Source organism: Gekko japonicus, unplaced genomic scaffold (assembly GCF_001447785.1).
Source record: "Gekko japonicus isolate JY-2015 unplaced genomic scaffold, Gekko_japonicus_V1.1 scaffold159, whole genome shotgun sequence".
Taxonomy (NCBI): Eukaryota; Metazoa; Chordata; class Lepidosauria; order Squamata; family Gekkonidae; genus Gekko; species Gekko japonicus.
Window position 1 is genome coordinate 1,443,963 of NW_015169177.1, and position 18,658 is coordinate 1,462,620.

At 42.3% G+C, this 18,658-nt stretch overlaps 1 protein-coding gene across 1 annotated transcript in view; it reads left to right on the top strand.

Moving 5' to 3' along the window:
* The window catches only part of LOC107114506 (anoctamin-2-like), a 278,223-nt gene that overhangs the window by 69,476 nt on the left and 190,089 nt on the right, over window positions 1-18,658 (top strand). The window contains 2 exon segments of the mRNA XM_015416015.1: window positions 6,642-6,697; window positions 8,068-8,109. Of these exon segments, the coding sequence (XP_015271501.1) occupies window positions 6,642-6,697; window positions 8,068-8,109 (98 nt within the window).

The window sequence follows — 18,658 nt, forward strand, 5'->3', positions numbered from 1 at the left end:
CAATTGCCTTCTTCGCGGGAGGAGATCAAAGCCTGTTTCCGCTTCTTCCGAAGCGGAATCACGCCAACCTAACACTCCCTCTTAGGCGCTGCTGCCTGCTTGTCCCCCCCCTCGCTGGGGAGCGATGCGTTGGGCTAGAAACTGCCCAAACTGTCGAAAGCGGCCGTCGCCCACTTCGCACAAAAGTGAAAGTGCGTCAGTCCTCCATCTTAGCTCAACCGGAAGCCCCATCTTCCATTAATTTGTTAATCATTCTCCTTTCTTTCCTATTTTTCAATTGCCATGCCAAAAACTTTCCCGGCTTGTTTGCTCCCTCAAAAGACTTTTGTTGCAATTTTTTCAGGTTCCAGTACATTTCTTGATTTAGTGACACATTTAATTGTTCTCTTAATAATTGTAACTCTTTGATTATTTTCTTCTTTCCAGGTTTTTTCTTCAATTAATTTTATTTCTGCGTTATTTTTCCTAACACTTCTGTTTGTTTTTTGAAATTTTCCGCTTTACATTTTGAGAAATAAGTATTCCTCTCATTACTGCCTTGTACGCATCCCATACCACCTGTATGGGTGTTCCTTGGTCCAAATTCTGTTGAAAAAACATCTGAGTCTCTTTCCTTAATATATCCATTGTCCCTTTCTTGTCCAACAAGTCTTCGTTTATTCTCCATAAAAATTGTTTATCCTTTTCTTTCGATTTCCATATTAACGGGTTGTGGTCCGAATCACTCCTTGGCAGTATTTCAATTTTCTGTGTCTTTAAAGCCATTTCTTCTGTCATCCAAATCATATCAATCCTGGAAAAAGAACTATGTCTATTGGAATAAAAAGTAAAGTCTTTGGCAGTTGGATTCCATTTTCTCCATACATCTTCCAATTTCTCTTGCTCTGCCAGATTAAAAATTTCTTTTGGCAATTTTCCACTTTTTTCATCTCCTCTATTGGACTGTCTATCCATTTTGTTGTTCATTGTACCGTTAAAGTCTCCTGCCAATATTGTCTGCTCGTAACTCAGTTAATCTAATTGTCCCACCAAGTCTTTAAAAAATTTCTCTTTCGCTCCATTAGGTGCATATATGTTTACAATTAAAGTTTTCTTTTGATGTAATGTAGCTTCCACACCTATGTATCTTCCTTCTGAGTCCTTAAAGATTTCTTTCGGTTGAAATTCTTTTTTTACATAAATTACTACTCCTTTTTTCTTTTTAGAAGACAGGGAATAAAACTCTTCACCAAGTGATTTATTTATTAAAATTTTAGAGTCCCGATTTTTGATATGGGTTTCTTGTAGACAAATTATGTTACATTTTTGCTTTTCTATCCAATGTTTGACTCTTTTCCTCTTATTAGGTGAATTAAGTCCATTCACATTCCACGATAAAAATTTGTACTCCATTGTGTTTTATTATAATTCACCAAAATCTTCTATATTGTCCGCCTTGAACCTATAAAGGTCTTCTACAGATTTAATTACATGTCTACCACCTTTATAGTTGAATGACAATCCTTGTGGTATTTCCCAACGAAATCTGATGTTTAGCTGTTTCAACTTGTCTGCAAGTTTTCTATATTTCCTTCTGTCTTGTAGTATTGTTCTTGGGAGCTCTCTCATTATCATTATTTTCTTTCCTTCAATTTCTAGTGGGTGTGTAAATTGTTTCTTGAAGATATCCTCTTTCATTTTTGTAGTTACAAATTGTACTATTACATCTCTCAGTAAATTCCGCTTTTCAGCTACTCTTGAATTAACTCTGTATATCAAGTCAAATTCATGGTCAATTTCCCCATCCTCTTCTTCTAGGTATTCAGTCAAGGCCTTCATTACTACTTCTCTTATATTTTCACTCAACTTTTCCTCTATTCCTCTAAGTCTTAGGTGATTCTGCATCCATCTGTATTCCATCATAGCTTCTGTTCTTCTTAATTCTTGAGTCACTGAGTCGCATTTCTTGTCAGTTTTGTGTACTTTTTCTTCCATCTCAGTTGTCTTTGTTGCCATACCTTGCACTTCTTTTTTGACTTCTTCCACTTCTTGTTTTACCAGTGCTACTTCAGATGTAACCAGCTCCTTTATTGCTGTTACATTCTTCTCTTGTACCTCTTCCAGTTGCTCCAGGTGTTTCTGTGTCTGCTTTTCCATTTGCTTCTCCAGCTGCTTTCCTAGTGCTTGTATCGCCTCAGTCATTCTTTTCTCCATTGCTTCGATTGCTGCCTGCCATTCTTTTTTCTCTTTCTCCTTTCCCGCCATCCTTGGACTCGATGTTGATGCTGCTCTAGGCCTTCTCGGTTCTGTTTTGAAATTTAAAATTTTAATATCAAAAAGTCGAAAACTTCTCGCTTTGTTGAGCAGTTCTATAAAAGCTTAGGCGAATCGCCTTATTTTCGCTTTCCTTTTAGCTGTTTTAAAGTTCTAAAAAGTTAATTAAAGTTTGAGTCCTCCTCAAAATGTTGGGCGCATCACCTCTATGGGTTTCCAGCTAGAGTAGGCTGTTCTCTAACCTGTCGGATCCATCCATCCGCTTCTTCGAACTTCCGGTCTTTCGCTCAACTTTTGCCGATCTACTTCCGGTCTTCCGAATCCTCTCTAGGCACTCCGTAATAGAATCACACTTCCTGTCGGAGTCCAATCACCATGACACCAGCCTCCCAACTCTCGCAATGACTAACGGCAGTTTCGGTTACAGACTGCAGCCTTATCTTTTCCACACCACAGGAATGTTCAACAAAGTTAGTTTTTTCACTTTAACTGGATTAATTCAAGTCTTTTTTTGTCCGGAAAGAGATTACTGGGTTTTAAAAGTTCTTTTATGCTCATCCGCTAAGATCGTCTTTCATTACAGCTTGATCCCAGTAAGCAATCACTCTTTGTTATCTAGCAAGCTCAAATGGGGTATTGCACTGCTTCTTTTCAAACACTCACTGTTCCTCTTCTTCAAGAGATCGGGTGACGACGGATTTATGCTGGTAATCCAACTCGATCAGCTCCTGTAGTGCTGCTTGGCATTCGCCCGCACTGCAGAAGGAGTTCAAAGCGTGACACAAGCCCCCTCCGAGGCTTGATCACGCCAATCTCAACTTCTACTTGGGCACCGCTGCTTGCTTGTCACCCCCCCCTTACTGGGGGCTGCTGCATTGGGCTAAAACTAGCCCAAACTGTCGAAAGGAGCCGTCGCCCACCCCGCTCATTCACGGGATGCATTAATTCGCCATCTTGACCCGACCAGAAGCCCCAACATGCACGTGTTCTTGATTGGATTGGTAACCTATTATGAAAAAAGAAGTTTAAAGCTAGCTAGGCATGTCCCAGTTCCAAAGTTAATTTGAGAAATTCTCCCAAGCTCAGCTGGAAAGCATTGAGTACAGCATTGGGCAGAGTGAATACATGGGCTAATTTGGGTGCAGAGCATCTGCTCATTTCTGAAAACTGCACTGGTGATTAGGAACAAACTGTTTTTTCAGCCTGGACTTGTTTTGTGGGAGGGGGACCACTGCCATGTCACAGAACCAATGCAGTCCCATTCAATTCTTATCTCCCAATGATGTGAATAAATCAAGACCTGTGAAAAGACAACTCCTGCTGATTCAAACATAAGTGCTATTTTCACATGCAGTTACTTCCTATGCTTGCAGGAGTGGTATGAAAAGTCTAACTGTGTTATGAGGAGTTCATGGATCTTGGCCAGTTTTGATCGGTTCTTGGTTGGTTCACGTTTTCAAGTCGATCATTTGATGTCCACATTGAAAAGTGGATTGCATGTGTGAATAAGCAATCACATGCCATTATTCATCTTATTAGTTTACAACAATGGCCAGCTCAGGCACTCACAAACAGTACACGGAGGTGAAGGCCAACTCATGAAGCCAGCTGGGTGACCTTGGATCAGTCACAGCTCTCTCAGCCCCACTTACCTTACAGAGTGCCTATTGTGGGGAGAGGAAGGGAAGGAGATTGTAAGCTGCTCTGAGACTCCTTCCCATAGGGAAGCGCATGGTATAAAACCAACTCTTCTTCTTCTCCTCTTCTTCTTCTCAGGAGACACAGAAAATATCCAGAATGTGGCATTAAAAATTGAAGTCAGTGGTCTATGACACAACGCTGGCGGACGCCTTTCCCAGCTCTCTGGGTAGGCATACCGCACAGCAGTGAGGGGGAGAGGTGCCACTGGTTCGGCACCCCCACGGGAGTTCAGGTAGAACTCCCAAGCCATAGGGCTTTTGAGGGTGAGCCTCTTTTCCTGCTAACGGCAGGGAGATGGAGGGTCCCCTCCGCTCTCACTGACTGCTCTTAGCGAGGCCACAAGCTGTGTTGACCCGATCAAGTGCAGGAGATCTAGCAGAGGAGCAATTAAGAGCGTGGTCAAGATAAAGACCAACAATGAACTGTGAGTTAAGGAGTGAACTGTGAGTGAAAATGAGTGATTTTCTTCAGAAGAGAAAATCCCCTCCCCCTCAAAGGAAAAACTTTCTGAGCAATAACATGCTGAGAGAGGGACGCCTCTCAATGCATTTACATAAACACGGAGGGGGAGGGAGAGAGAAACGATTTTAAATGGATACTTGAAACGAAATCCACCCCCTGAAACCCCTTAAGCAATTGGAGGGGGGTGCCTCTTTGACGCGTTTACATAAACGGAAGAGGGGAGGGGGAGAGAGAGAGACAGTTGTAAACGGATACTTCTGAAAGACTATTTGCAAGCGTGTAAGCCTGTTGTGGGAGATTTCCATGAGCTTTTAACAGCGTATGCGATTTGCAGAGCCAGGAAGAAAGAAACTTTATTGAAAATAAAACGTTGAAATGGCAGATACTGGTGAAAACTCCAAGGAGAAGAAGGGAAGTTGACGTCACTGCATTAGTAGCAGAAGCCATCAAGCCAATCTTGGAGCAACTTGTTGGTATTAACCAGCAGCTTGCCAAGATAAATCAACAATTTGTGTCTCGGCAGCTCCAGGAGGCGATCGGAGAAAAAATGGAATTGAGGGCTCTCAAAGTGAATGAGATGGACACTAAATTAAGCAGCGATCTCAATGAGAAAAGAAGAAAAAGTACAAGAGAAACAGGAAAAATTTACAAGGATTTAACTTCTTCCCTGCGAGTGTTCTTAGAAAGTGTCATCTTAAAGTCTGCTGAGAAAAAAGAGCTGGAGGTGCCTTTCATAATCAAGAAACTTGAGAAGCCACTGGACCCCGAGACCAGAGCGGAAGAGGCTTAAGACTAGCGGTTGTATTCCTTTGGATGGAAGAAGATTGGGCTACAATGAACGTCTAAGAAGCTATCAAGAATTTAGAGAGTTTTAGTATAGATGTAAAGGCGGAAGGACTTTGCAAATTGCCTTTGTGAAGCGAGCTGGAGGAGTTGCTTGGGAAATCTCATAACAAGTAACAATCTAACATATAAGCTTAGAAAGACAGGACCTCACAAAGTATATTGTTTATTAACAGCCTTTTTTTTTTACTAACAGCATTTTAACAGGGAATGATCTTTTACCTTTTCAGAGGGCCCACAAGGCTATTTCCCCTGATTTGGGGCAAGTGAGTTTGTTGGGCTGTTAACGATTCTGTTGTGCTCTATTTTAGATTGCTTTTAACTTTAACTACTGTGAACCCAGAAAAGGATGCATATAAAGTACAAAAAACCTTGGGTTTTTAAGCTTATCTTTTCTTTTAGGTTATCTTTTCTTTCTCCCTTAGTCCCCCTATCCCTATTTTTTCTTGGTAGTTTATGTAGTATTATAAAAAAATAAAAATAAAAATCCCCTTTGGTGGCTTAAAAAAAAATTGAAGCCAGTTTCTTGATAATCTCAGCTTTCATTATTTTAAAACGTGTTTCTAGCCTTTGTACTTATAAAGAGATGCTCAAAAGTGTGTGGGCACTGTCTGATAAAATCTCAGAAGCCGGAGCTTGAGCGATGAGTGACCTATCTCCTCCCCAGGCTCAATTCTGAGTTGGACCTGGCATAAGTCCAATAGGTATAAAATAGATTTCAAGTCAAGTTCCAAAATACAGATCTTGTTCCCTGTTGTGCTACCAAAGGTTTTGTCAGATGTATGATGGGGTCTGAATGCTTCCACCAACCCCTTCTTTGTTACAAAGTAGATGTGGTGGGTCTCTTATGCCTTGAACACTGAGTAGCAAAGGCACTGGAGACTTAGGTTCTCATATGCCTTGAACATTGCAATAGCACTGGTAGCAAAGGAGATTCTGGGATTGAGAAATGGAGTGCACCTGACTCCTTAATGGTGCAAGGAGCATTGGATCTTCAGAGCGCCTCTCTTTTACCTTTTCAGAGGGCCCACAAGGCTATTTCCCCTGATTTGGGGCAAGTGAGTTTGTTGGGCTGTTAACGATTCTGTTGTGCTCTATTTTAGATTGCTTTTAACTTTAACTACTGTGAACCCAGAAAAGGATGCATATAAAGTCTGAAAATTAACAATAAGAATTGCAAAGTTAGAAATTTTTCAGACGTGAATTGTTTGGAAATTTTATTTGAACTCTTAAGCTGAAGCTTCTGTAATACTCTGAGTGCCCTTTTTTGGGTAGAAAAGTGAGTTATAAATTGCAAATATACATAATAATGTAAAATAGTATGTGTTTATTTCAATAATTATAGGCATTGAACAACTTTTATTTGTTTCTGTTTTTTTTAGGTATTAACTCATTAATAGCAAAAAATGTCTACGAAACTGCCTATCCCCTTCATGATGTAGGTATACTTTGCAGAAACAATATTTACATAAGAAGCTAGTTGCTTTTTTAGCATAAGAGTTGCAGCGGGATATACAAAGATGTACTGTTAAGAAGCTGCCTACTGGTTTGGACTCAAATACTATAGAAGGAGCCACATCTGAGACACTTGGGACATCCTTCCATGGGTGGATGTAATATGGTCTTCAGGGAAGAGACAAATCAGAAGAACAGTCCTCAGTGAAGCAAAATCTGAGTAACAATCTCTCCATAACCCACATTATGAGGTCATCAGATACTATGGTTGCCACTGAAGAGAGTGAAGTATGGGGTGTGAACACCATGCTGGGATTTCATTGGTCAGCACTACATATTAGCCAAGTATTTAAAGCTTTAATTTACCGACTAGTGACAAAGAAGTACATTGAGAATTGTGTCAAGGAGGAAAAAAAGATCTGTCTTCTAGAAGATTCCAGCAGTGACTCCTTGGCAGTGTCTATGCCAGATCACGTTGAATCCTGTCTTCAGACTTTTGCAGTACAATTTTAAGCAGAGTTACACCCTTCTAAGCTCATTGACTTAGTTCTGTTTAGAATTGCACTGCTGGGCACTTGTGATCAGTCACCAGAGTCTTCCTCGCAGAGCCTCAAAATTCTAGTTTTTGCTTCAGAAAGGGTCTCTTGCCTTGGTAGAATACTTGGCAATATTTGACTGCAGTCAGATAATCAATAAGTGGCCAGTTGACCAGAAACCTGATAGTGTTTGGTTAGTCCATTGACCAATGGACCAACTCTAGGGCTTTGTTTCCTATTGACCAAGGTCCACACATCCTCTTCAGCATGGGATCCCTTTGCTGTCTGTGTGAATGTCTATAACAAGATGAAATATTAAGGGGAAGACAAGGGCAATGAGCAATGGATTAGAATAAATTCATTTATGTGTTCTTAGTCATGGTGGCATTTGGGATTGAAGAGCAGGGGTTGACCATGAGCTTCACAGGACCCAGAATTTAGGAAGTTAAGAATAATTTTCTCTTTCTTTACACAGATCGCAATGGTCTACTTTGCTATTCAAGTATCTAGAGTGGTACTTAAATACACTGTTGCATGGAATGTCCTGTTGTCACATCTTTTTGGGATGAAATATTAGAAGAAATTAGATGTATAGCTGGACACATCATAAGAATCCAGAATCAATACTCTTAAATCTCAGATATGAAAATGATTGATCTAATATACAAAGAAAAAGAATTAGTTTACTGTTATTTGCAGCAAAAATGATGATAGCATCAAAATGAAAATCAGAAAGTACACCAACCTTGAATTTATGGTATAAGAAGTTATGGAATTCTTCTTACAATGTTTCTTACCATTGGCATTGTATTTTCAGGGTGAATATGATGGTGAAAATGATGAGATGAATGAAAGAAAGGTAAAATATTTTATATTCTCAACTCAGTCTTGGTTTTGTATGTATTGAGATGTTAGTGGAAGAAAATTTATCATGACCATTTGATACAGCCCAGTCTGAAATGTTTCTGCAGTTGTATGATTCCCATTCATTTCTATGGGTTTTGCACAGAACTTCTCATTAGAGAAGGCTTTTATTGTGGTACACTTTTATGTTATTTTTCCATGCATTTGTCTTGAATATAATTCACTGATGTTGACAAGAATGCTCTCAGAATACTTTGGCAGTCCTGGGCCAGGTACACATACATCCCAGATTAAGGGATGAGCAACTACATGCAGAATTGTAACCTCAGAGAGAGTCAATGAAACTATCAGGGAACAAAACCATTGCTGTACATGGTAACAATCAGTGTGTCAAAAAGAATATGGCTGTTAACATTTACATCAGAAGTGGGAACCGAGGAAATAATCTGAATCCCCTTGGCAATAGACTCAACATTGTCTTAGTTTGAACTGTAATAAGGGGTTTTTAGTATAAAAAGCCCAGCAGGAACTCATTAGCATAATAGGCCACACCCAACAGCAGAAACTCATTAGCATATTAGGCCATACCCCTGACAGCGCAGCTCCCTCCCAGGATCAGCTTCCCCAGGTGCCCTGCAGCTTGCGGGGTGCATGGGAAACCTGAAGGCAGTTTCTGGATCAGCTTCCCCAGGCACCCCGCAGCTGCGGGGCGTCTGGGGAACCTGAGGAGGGGAGGCAGTTTAAACTGCCTTCCCTCCCTGGATTGGCTTGGCTTCCCCAGGCGCTCCGCAGCTTGCGAGGCGCCTGGGAAACCCGAGAGGGGGAGGCTGTAGGTGTGGCCAACTCAGAAGCCAGCTGGAACTCCATTCCTGTGTGTTCCTGCCCAAAAATAGCCCTGACTGTAATAATGTCAAAGACTAAAAAGCAAGATGACTGTCTTGAAAGGGAAGCAAGTCTCCAGTAGGCATTCATGGATCAGACACCTTCCTCCTCCATAAGTAAAGCTTTCCCTTGCTTGAAAGCCAGTCGAATCTAACTCTAGGGGGCGGTGCTCATCTCCGTTTCCAAGCCAAAGAGCCAGTGCTGTCCAAAGACATTTCCGTGGTCATGGAGGTGCATGGAATGCTATTACCTTCCCACCGAGGTGGTACCTATTTATCTACTCAAGAGCCAGTTTGGTGTAGTGGTTAAGTGCGTGGACTCTAATCTGGGAGAACTGGGTTTGATCCCCCACTCCTCCACTTGCAGCTGCTGGATGACCTTGGGCAAGCCATAGTTCTGTCAGAACTGTCCTTGAAAGGGCAGTTCTTGAAAGAGTTCACTCATCCCCCCACCTCACAGGGTGTCTGTTGTGGGGAGGGGAAGAGAAAGGAGTTTGTAAGCCACTCTGAGACTTCGAGTGAAGGGCGGGGTATAAATACAATCTCCTCCTCCTCCTTCTTCTTCTTGTTTCTTGCTTTCAAACTGCTAGGTTGGCAGGAGCTGGGACCAGAGACGGGAGCTCATGGCACTAGGATCTCAAACTGCCGAACTACAGTCTTAACCTCCGAACCACCACGGCCCCTATTCCTCCTCCATACTCAGGGCCAAAATACATGTTACATGCGACTCATGTCAACTTGTGGGTGCCCAACCCAACCCTCAGTCACATGTTCATGTGAGGACTAACCTGTAAATACCTTTCAGTCACTCTGCACAGCTCCATACACTGTGAGGGGGAAGGAGGCTTCCCTCCCATACTGTTTTTGAGTGAAGAAATGGCTGCAGGTGGACTTATTTTCCACTTCTTTGGGCTCTCTGTGCCCATCTCATGTTCATCCTGAAGCCCTCATTCCCCCTCTCACAATGTCTGGGGCTGTGTGGCGCTATGGAGAGGTTTTTAAAGGTTTGTTCCCATGTGAACATGTGATGGAGTCAGGTTGGGTGCCTGTGACCTGACTTGTTTCACACATAATGTGCTTAGGACAAAGGACCATGTGGGCAAATAGTGGGAACGGGGTTGATGGTACTGAGTGGTGGTAGGCGGAAGCAATGAATCAAAAGAGGTGGAGGAGCATGGGAAAGTATTATTATTATTATTATTATTATTATTATTATTATTATTATTATTATTATTATTATTATTATTATTTGCCCTATCCCAGCTTATGCTGGGCTCTGGGTGATGTACATAAGGGCAAAATGCCATAAAAACATATAAAATCATGAAAATTCTACAAGGCAGTAAAGGGAAGAAGTGGAATTCTGTGGCGTTTCTTGAGTGGATAACTTTATCTTTTATTTATTTATTTATTTATTTATTTATTAGATTTATACCCCGCCCTCCCCAGCGGGCTTAGAGTTTACAAGAGGATTCACAGGAGAGGGGAAATCATATCCCCTCATCAGCCTCTTCCTTCCCCAACTTCCCCCCACTCTGTCAGTGCTTACTCAACTACTCACTCACCTTCCTTACTCCTCCACACTAGATCATTGAGAGTTTTCTCCTGCTCTCTTCTCCACTTTTCTCCATACCACTATCTCTGTTCCCCTTTTCCCCATCTTCACTCACAGTCTCCTCCTCCTCCTCCTTTCATTTTTGTTGCTGCTGCAGCCACATCTTGGCGTAGGCTGCCCTTCACAGCAGCAGATGCCTCATTGTTGTGATGAGTTGCCTTGGCAATCCAAAATGACAACTGAGATCTCATGAAGTGTTCTCATGAGATCTTGGCAGGGAAGGAATTTAGTTTTGTTTTGGTGATGAACATGGAGACACTACTAATGTGGGGGGAAATTCTGTAAATCCATGAGTTTCCCCTGGGTTTGCAAAAATATTTACCTTGGCCCTGTGTGGCTCCCTCTCACAGACTTTTAAAATTTGTCTATTAGATATATGATAATTTGAATTAGAGAAAATGATATAAAATCATCTCATGGATACCAAATCAACTCCCTGGTGAATGGCAAAATGCCCTGTAAGAATAAGACTTGCTGGTTCCCCTGAGGGGCAATCTTTTTTTTTGCCTCCAGTATCTGCCACTCAGATAACCTATAAGTAGGGCACAATGGAGACAATTATCTTCTAATTCCTCCCCAATCAGAGATCATTGAACATGGAACTTCCATTTTGAGCTATCATGGGTTCCCCTAGCTCTTGATATGTAGACATTTTCCCCATCCACTAGACATACTAGTAAGCATCATGATATCCTGTGGCAATGTGTTCCATTATGATCCGCTGCTTGGAGATGTACTTCCTCTTTCTGTCTCAAACCTTCTGCCTTTCAGTTTCACAGGACAGCAGCAAATTCCTCTTTTTAGAGACAGAACAAGGATGATTTCTTTGTATTCACCCTCTCTGTACCATTTACAAGCCTGTATAAAACCTTCTTCCACAATCTTTTCCTGAATGAAAAGTCCCTACATTCCTAAGCTTTTCATCATAAAGAAGATATCCTCCAAGACATTTTACTAGTCCAGTCTAGGATATTTCATTTGAACTGGCACAACCACAGTGTCAGATCCCCAGTTAAGACACTCTCCACAACACTTTTGGCAGTGATGTTTTATTAGAGAAGAACTGGATCTTTATCAGGACTGAAGAAAGTGTGCGAAATTCAGAGGTTATAGGTAAAACCTAGTGCACCCCACACCCCATTCATACATCAGCACTCGGCCCCTAGCGTTACTATGACAACCCTGACAGATATATGGTGTCTTATCTATTCTAGCCTGGCAAAAGAGTCTCCAAGGCCAAATCCCATGAGAACAGGCCCAGGGGTGCAACTTGAGAAATAGTTATAGCTACTACAGGCAGGCACTCCACCCACACACACTCCCCTCAGGAATTCCCTCCCCCCTAATACATGGCAAGGTAAGCAGTAAAGCAAAACGAAGAGAAGCGAAACCGAAACCTTGACACATAGCTGCATACTGTTTCCCAAATACAGGTGCACCTCTAAGTTCATAAAACATCTATTAGCATACTTACTATTTTACATGTTGCCATTTCCTAATCATCCACTGAATTATCCCACTTTGGCCCATTTTGTGTGGAGACTGGCTCCTGTAGACTGGACGGCTAGAACACATGAAACTGCTGCCCTGCACTGTGAATTCTTTAAGGTGTTCTCCCATGCTCTCTCCCGGCCTGCCTACCAGACATCCTATAAAGTGGGAGTGCCAGGGGGTCATGGGCATGTGATAGGGTTGCCAACTTCAAGGTGGGGCCTTCTGGGAGGGCGGGGTATAAATTCATAAATAAATAAAAATAAAATAAATAAAAATACAGATCTCACAGATTAACAGCTGTGCTCCAGACTATAGAGATCAGTTCCTCTGGAGAAAGTGGCTGCTTGGGAGGGTGGAATCTATAGCATTATACCATGCTGAGTGTCTCTCCCCATACTCTGCCCTCCTCAAGCTCTACCCCCAAATCTCCAGGAATTTCCCAACCCAGAACTGGCAACCCTAGGCCTGTGGTAAAACCGAGCTATAAACACACACACACACCTTTCTTCTGTCTTCAGTGGTTCTAGTAGAAAGTCATCATTAGGTTCCTATTTGAAAACTGAATCTGCAATGTATGAAATGTAAAGCAATAAATATTCATGTAAATGGTTTGGAACCAATCCTGTGGGAAGCTCTCCTGCACAGGATACCACTGAAATGAATGGGAGTGCTTCAAAAGCACTGTCCTTAAATTCAGCCGACGGATGATTGCTCCCCTGTAAAGAATTAGACAAACACAACATCTGACCACTAAGGGGTGCTGAAAATCCACTAATGGGTAACATATAGCCAAAGATGCATATGAATAGGTAAGGCTAGAGTGAAGGAAGCATCTTTTTATCATCTGCAACCCAAAATGCAGAATGCAGCTAACTCAAAGGCAGCTGCAACTTTCTTCTGGAGGGTGAAATGCATAAACAGCAGCCGATCTGCAAGGACTCACAGGATAACATGGTAAAGGAGGAAAACACCGCTTTAAGAGTGCCTGGAAAACTATTCACCCTATATTTTGGGCTGTCCTTCTTTTTATCCTGCCCATTTAGGTCCTGTTATGAAGTGTTAAGTATTAAAAACATAAAAGGTTCTTTCCAGAAATACTGCATTGATTACTCACATATGTTTCTTCTGCCCAGCCATAAGACTCAACTGTAGGATTTCTATGTATAACATCATCTGTTTTCTATCTGAACCTGAATAGTTTCAGTGTTTAATTTCCTGAAAAGCCCTGATCAGATTTAAAGGGAAGGGAGACATTTTTAAAAACCTATTTTCTAACCCTGCTCACCCCTTTTTTGATGGTGTCCCCTTTAACGTATCCATGCAGTTTCCAGCTCCCTTGCCGACAGTGTGTGGCCCCCAGACAAAGGTGGACTCATACCGTCTGGCTTGTATTTCCATATAAGGAAGGTCTGTTGATAAAGATTTATGTGCCAGCTCATAAAGCAAAAGGTAATCCTAATCAACCCTCTTCAGGCTCTCTCCTTGTGGTAAAGGCCCCCGTGAAATACATACTTTTGTGTGTGTCCAGAAAGAAAGAAGTATTAGATAGTGCACACTCTCTCCCTAAGACTGTTCACAATGAGCAAAGGAATCGGCCAAGCTGAGAGGTTGCAAAATTCCTGTAAGGCAATGGATATAACTTTTAGACCCACAGCTTTTTAAGGGACTCCTGGGAATATGCATCAAGCATGCAAACTCTTTGAAACCTTTTTAAAAAAAACCTCTCCTTCCCTTTGGCACTATTGATGCTGCTCACACAGACACCTGCCAACATTTTGCAGATGAGAACACTTCCGTAGTGAAAACCCTTCTTCTCACACCAAGAATCATGGCCTGCACCTGCTCTCATAGTTCATTATTCCATATTGATGCTCTGCTCTCCACCTGCTCTAGACTGTATTCGTTCCTTGAAATACTACCTTTTTCTTTACTCTCTTACAAAGTGGGCATGTTAAGAATGCTTAGAACAGGGGTGTCGAACTCATTTGTTATGAGGGCCGGATCTGACATAAATGAGACCCTGTTGGGCTGGACCATGTGTGTCATAAAATGTAATGCCAGATAGCGGAGATATAAACTTTATAAAGGACACAAACACCATTTTTAAAACTTAAAATAAAAACATGCTTAAAACATTAGCACTCTTGCAATATTTTGTTTATTTAACAGTGTCTGATAACTGACACCTCTTGCTCTGAATTATTACATCAAAATGGCTGTGCTGTTGCAATCTTGAGTATGCTGTTCAGGTGTGTATCTGTAAGCTGCAAACCTACAATGATGCAGCAGCAGCAGAAGTGGAAGAAGAAGCAGAAGACAGCCAGTTCCACTGCAGGCCTGATAGAAGCCCTCTGGGGGCCTGATCTGGCCCCCGGGCCGTATGTTTGACACCCCTGGCTTAGGAGAAGTTGGTGCCTCCCAGCAAAGGCCACTGCAGTGTGTTCACCACAGGAACTGCAGGATACATCTGGGTATGGGGGGAGGCCTAGATGTCTCGTGGAGCAGATTGTGGATGCCGGGGCTGTGGGCTGCACATGTTGTGCACCCCTGGTTTAATATCAGTGAGAATAAAACAGAGAAGGGAAGAATATTGTAAGCCATGTTTGGGAGAAAAGTGGGGTATAAATGACGTAAATAAATAATTTTGCACTTAGGGCTTTGTCAGATAATATGCTGTCTTGTTTTCAGTCGGGAAACAGTGATGTCAGAGGGATAAAAATGTTTCCTAAGACATTATTTGATACTGAAAATGCTTTTTCTCAAGCCTGTTTGGTACCATCATCCCCCATAATCTGACTCTTCTTCACTATCAGCCCCTCCCCATGCTTCTTTCTGGGTTAGTCCCATGTGCAGTCATAGCCAAGAAGATGTAGCTATAGAGTGATGTCCCTGAGGGTAGAAAGGGTAATGTTACCTGGTTTCATTGACTGAACGATCCCAGCGAATAAGGTGTCATGCAGAGAATGGGATGACATCGCCTATTTATGTAGCCACATAGCTTTGGCTATATGATGACATTACCGAAGGTGAACAAAGCCAGCTGGGAAAGAGAGGCCATGTACATAAACAAGCAAATACTTATGCTGCAAGTTTATGGGGAGGACATTTTTCTACTGTCTGAAAAACAGCTCCCCAGATCGATGAATTCTTTCAGCTCAGCAACACTGCTAGTAGATCTGATGGGACCTGTTTCTTATTTATTTTCTTTTTTTTATAGTCCACCTTTCTCACTGAGACTCAAGGCAGATTACATAGTGCAGGTTGATGTAGTCAATAGGATGAGATATCTAATAAGCAATGTGATAGGACTAGGATTACAGGAAATTGAAACAGAGTATGTGGTCCTAAACATCTTTGAAGTATTTGCTGTCTTGATTCAGGATTACATAGAAGGATAGTGGGGAAACATTTTATTTGGCATTTTTTGTTTTAAAAGAATGTTTGTGATTTGGGTAAAAGAAATAAAGCATTATTGTCTTGTAGTATGTTATCATACATAAATAATTTAAAATGAACTTCATTATTTACCTCCTGAGCCTCCTTCATTATTTAGCCGCCCTGAGCCCATCGAGAAGGGCGGGGTATAAATGTGAAAAATAAATAAATAAATAAATAAAATATTTAGCCTCTGTGAAATAAATAAGATGAGTCCCTCTCCAAAAGGTGAGGGGGCATATGAGTACGGTGGGGGGAGGACATCATAAGTCTCAACAGACAAGGCTGATATGTTTAAAGTTTCAGGTAGGTAGCTGTGTTAGTCTATAATAGCAGAACAAAATCCTAGTCCAGTAGCAGTTTAGAGACCAACAAAACTTTCCAGCCTATAAACTTTCATGAGGCAAAGCTAGGGATGCCAGCCTGCAGGTGGGCCTTGGGGATCCCCTGGAATTACAGCTCATCTCCAGACTACAGAGATCAGTTTACCTAGAGAAAATGGATGCTTGGGACGGTGGACTCTATGGCATTGTACCCCATGGAGGTTCCTGTCCTCCCCAAACTCCATCCCTAAATCTCCAGGAGTTTCCCAACTTGGACCTGGCAACCCTACCTCCCTCCCTCCCAGTCACCAAGGGGGACCTGGCAACCCTAAGCTTACTTTGGCTGCAATCACACACACTAAATAACGCACTTTCAATTTGCTTCCAATGTACTTTCCAACTGGATTTTGCCAGTTCACACAGTAAAATCCAGTTGGAAAGTGCACGGAAAGCGGATTGAAAGTACATTATTTAGTGTGTGTGATCGCAGCCTTTGTCAGTTACCGGTCTGGTGAAGTGCGCTTTAACTTGCAAATTAACATATGTTTAAAAAGACTTAGGCTGATTTCGCACTAGAGCTGTCTCGATGTTGCGCCGCCGTTTGCCCCGATACTATTGGTCAATTTCACACCCGAAGCTGCGGGGCTGCATTTTGACTCGCGGCTTCGCCCGATTTCCCCCGCAGTTTCGTGATCCTGTTTTTTGAGGATCACGAAACTGCGGAGGAAATCGGGCGAAGCCGCGGGTCAAAATGCAGCCCCACAGTTTCAGGTGTGAAATTGACCAATAGTATCGGGGCAAACGGTGGCACAACATCGAGGCAGCTCTAGTGCGAAATCAGCCTTAATTTATAAATGTAAATTGAATGGGGTTTCAAGTCCCAGATGCTCATTTAAGGCCCTAGACCACTGACTGACATTCTGTTGACAACAGAGAGATTATTATGAGTTGGATGCAACCAACTTCTCTGCAGTTGAAACGGTATGACTAAAAGGCTAGGCTAGGAATCATGAGACTTGCATGGTCACCTGAGAAGGAGGCTCTAGTAAGGATGGAAATCTGTCAAGGATGAGTGAAAAAAGTTGTCTGGATTCAACCCTATATCTGTCCATCTGACTAAACCACAAATGTAAAACCACAACCTCAATTGTGTTGGCAATAATGTTACAGCCAATGACATGGTAGGTTTCTGAACTGTGGAAGGGACAAGACTGATGTGGAATTGGGATTGTGTCCTGAATTCCTTCTCAAAAGGAATTCTTTTTACTCAATGGGGAGCAAAGAGGGAGGGTGGGAGCACCAGCACTAAACATCATACTAGTGCATATCAACCAACTAAGCTTTATTTACTCTGCAAAATGCTGCCCCCTTGTTCTGCTAGTGATTACTAGCATTTGTATAGAAAGTTAGTGTATAGAAGAGTACAAATCTAACACCATTCGAAGCTTATGGACTCTGTTTAGGATTGCAGTGTGAAATTCCAAAAATGTAAAAACTCACTGGGGTTTTTGTTGAACTTTATATGTAATTTTTATAATATTCATATTATAATACGTATCAAATATATAACATGGCAAAATAGTAATTATCCAGGGAAGAAGTGATTTTCTTGTACTAACATTATGAGTCCTTTGCTAATTTAACTCATGTACCTATATTTCTTTCTTAAAAGCTGATGCAGGACGTAAGACTGAAAGGTGGTGGTAGTGGTGGAAAACTGTCAGGTCACAGTTTTCAAGGCAAGGGACATTCAGATGTGGCTTGCCATTGCCTACCTTTGAGTAGCAACCCTGGATGTCTTTGGTGGTCTCCCATCAAAGTACTAACTGGGGCCACCTCGGGCCTCGCTTCTGAGATCTGATGAGATCAGGCTAGCCTAGACCATTCAAGTCAGGGTAAGGCTACAGGAGAGCATTCAGAATGGTGTTTGGAAATGTGGGTAGGAGGCAGAGATGCTTATTAACCAGTATAGAATCATAGAATCATAGAGTTGGAAGGTACCTCCAGGGCCATCTAGTCCAACCCCCTGCACAATGCAGAACATTCATAAATACTTCCCCCACACACCCCCAGTGACCCCTGTTCCATGGCCAGAAGATGATAAAAAAAAAACCCCTCCAGGATCCCCAGCCAAACTGGCCTGGAGAAAAATCGCTTCCAGACCCCAAAGTGGCAATCAGCATTTCCCTGAGTGTGTAAGTGTTGGATCCCCAAGCATCGAGAATAAATCCACGTTTTCAAGAAAAGCAAAATTTATTTCAAAGCGTTGAAGAGATACTCAAACACGTTCTTTGTTAGAACTGGGGATACACAGGTAGGGCGAGCATCATAAAGGAAATTCAAACAGATACATATCCAATGAATAACATTCCCGCTGGCGGGCTAATACAACGGTTGCGCGCCCATTCCATGGGAACCAGGCAGAACATCAGACAAAACACAGGTGCAGTTCTCATGAGATAAGCAATAGGCAAGCATTACAGCATCTTCTCCCCCACACATCCACCAGTAGTTATCTTATGCATTCCAGCACAGGAGCAGGATGGTAGAAACAAGCCGGGTGCAACAGGGTAAGGATATGTACACAGAGGTCACACAAAACAGAATGGCAGCTTGCTGACATACTGCCCCCCTTAAAACACATCTTAAAACACACACCCCGGGTCGGGCGGGAGATCTCCCGGGCTGGGCGGGAGACCTCCCGGTTTGTCCGGGAACCTCCTGTGGAAACTACGGATCAGGTAAGGGGCCCGAATATCCCCTTCTTCCACCCATTCGCGGTGCTGGGGACCGAAA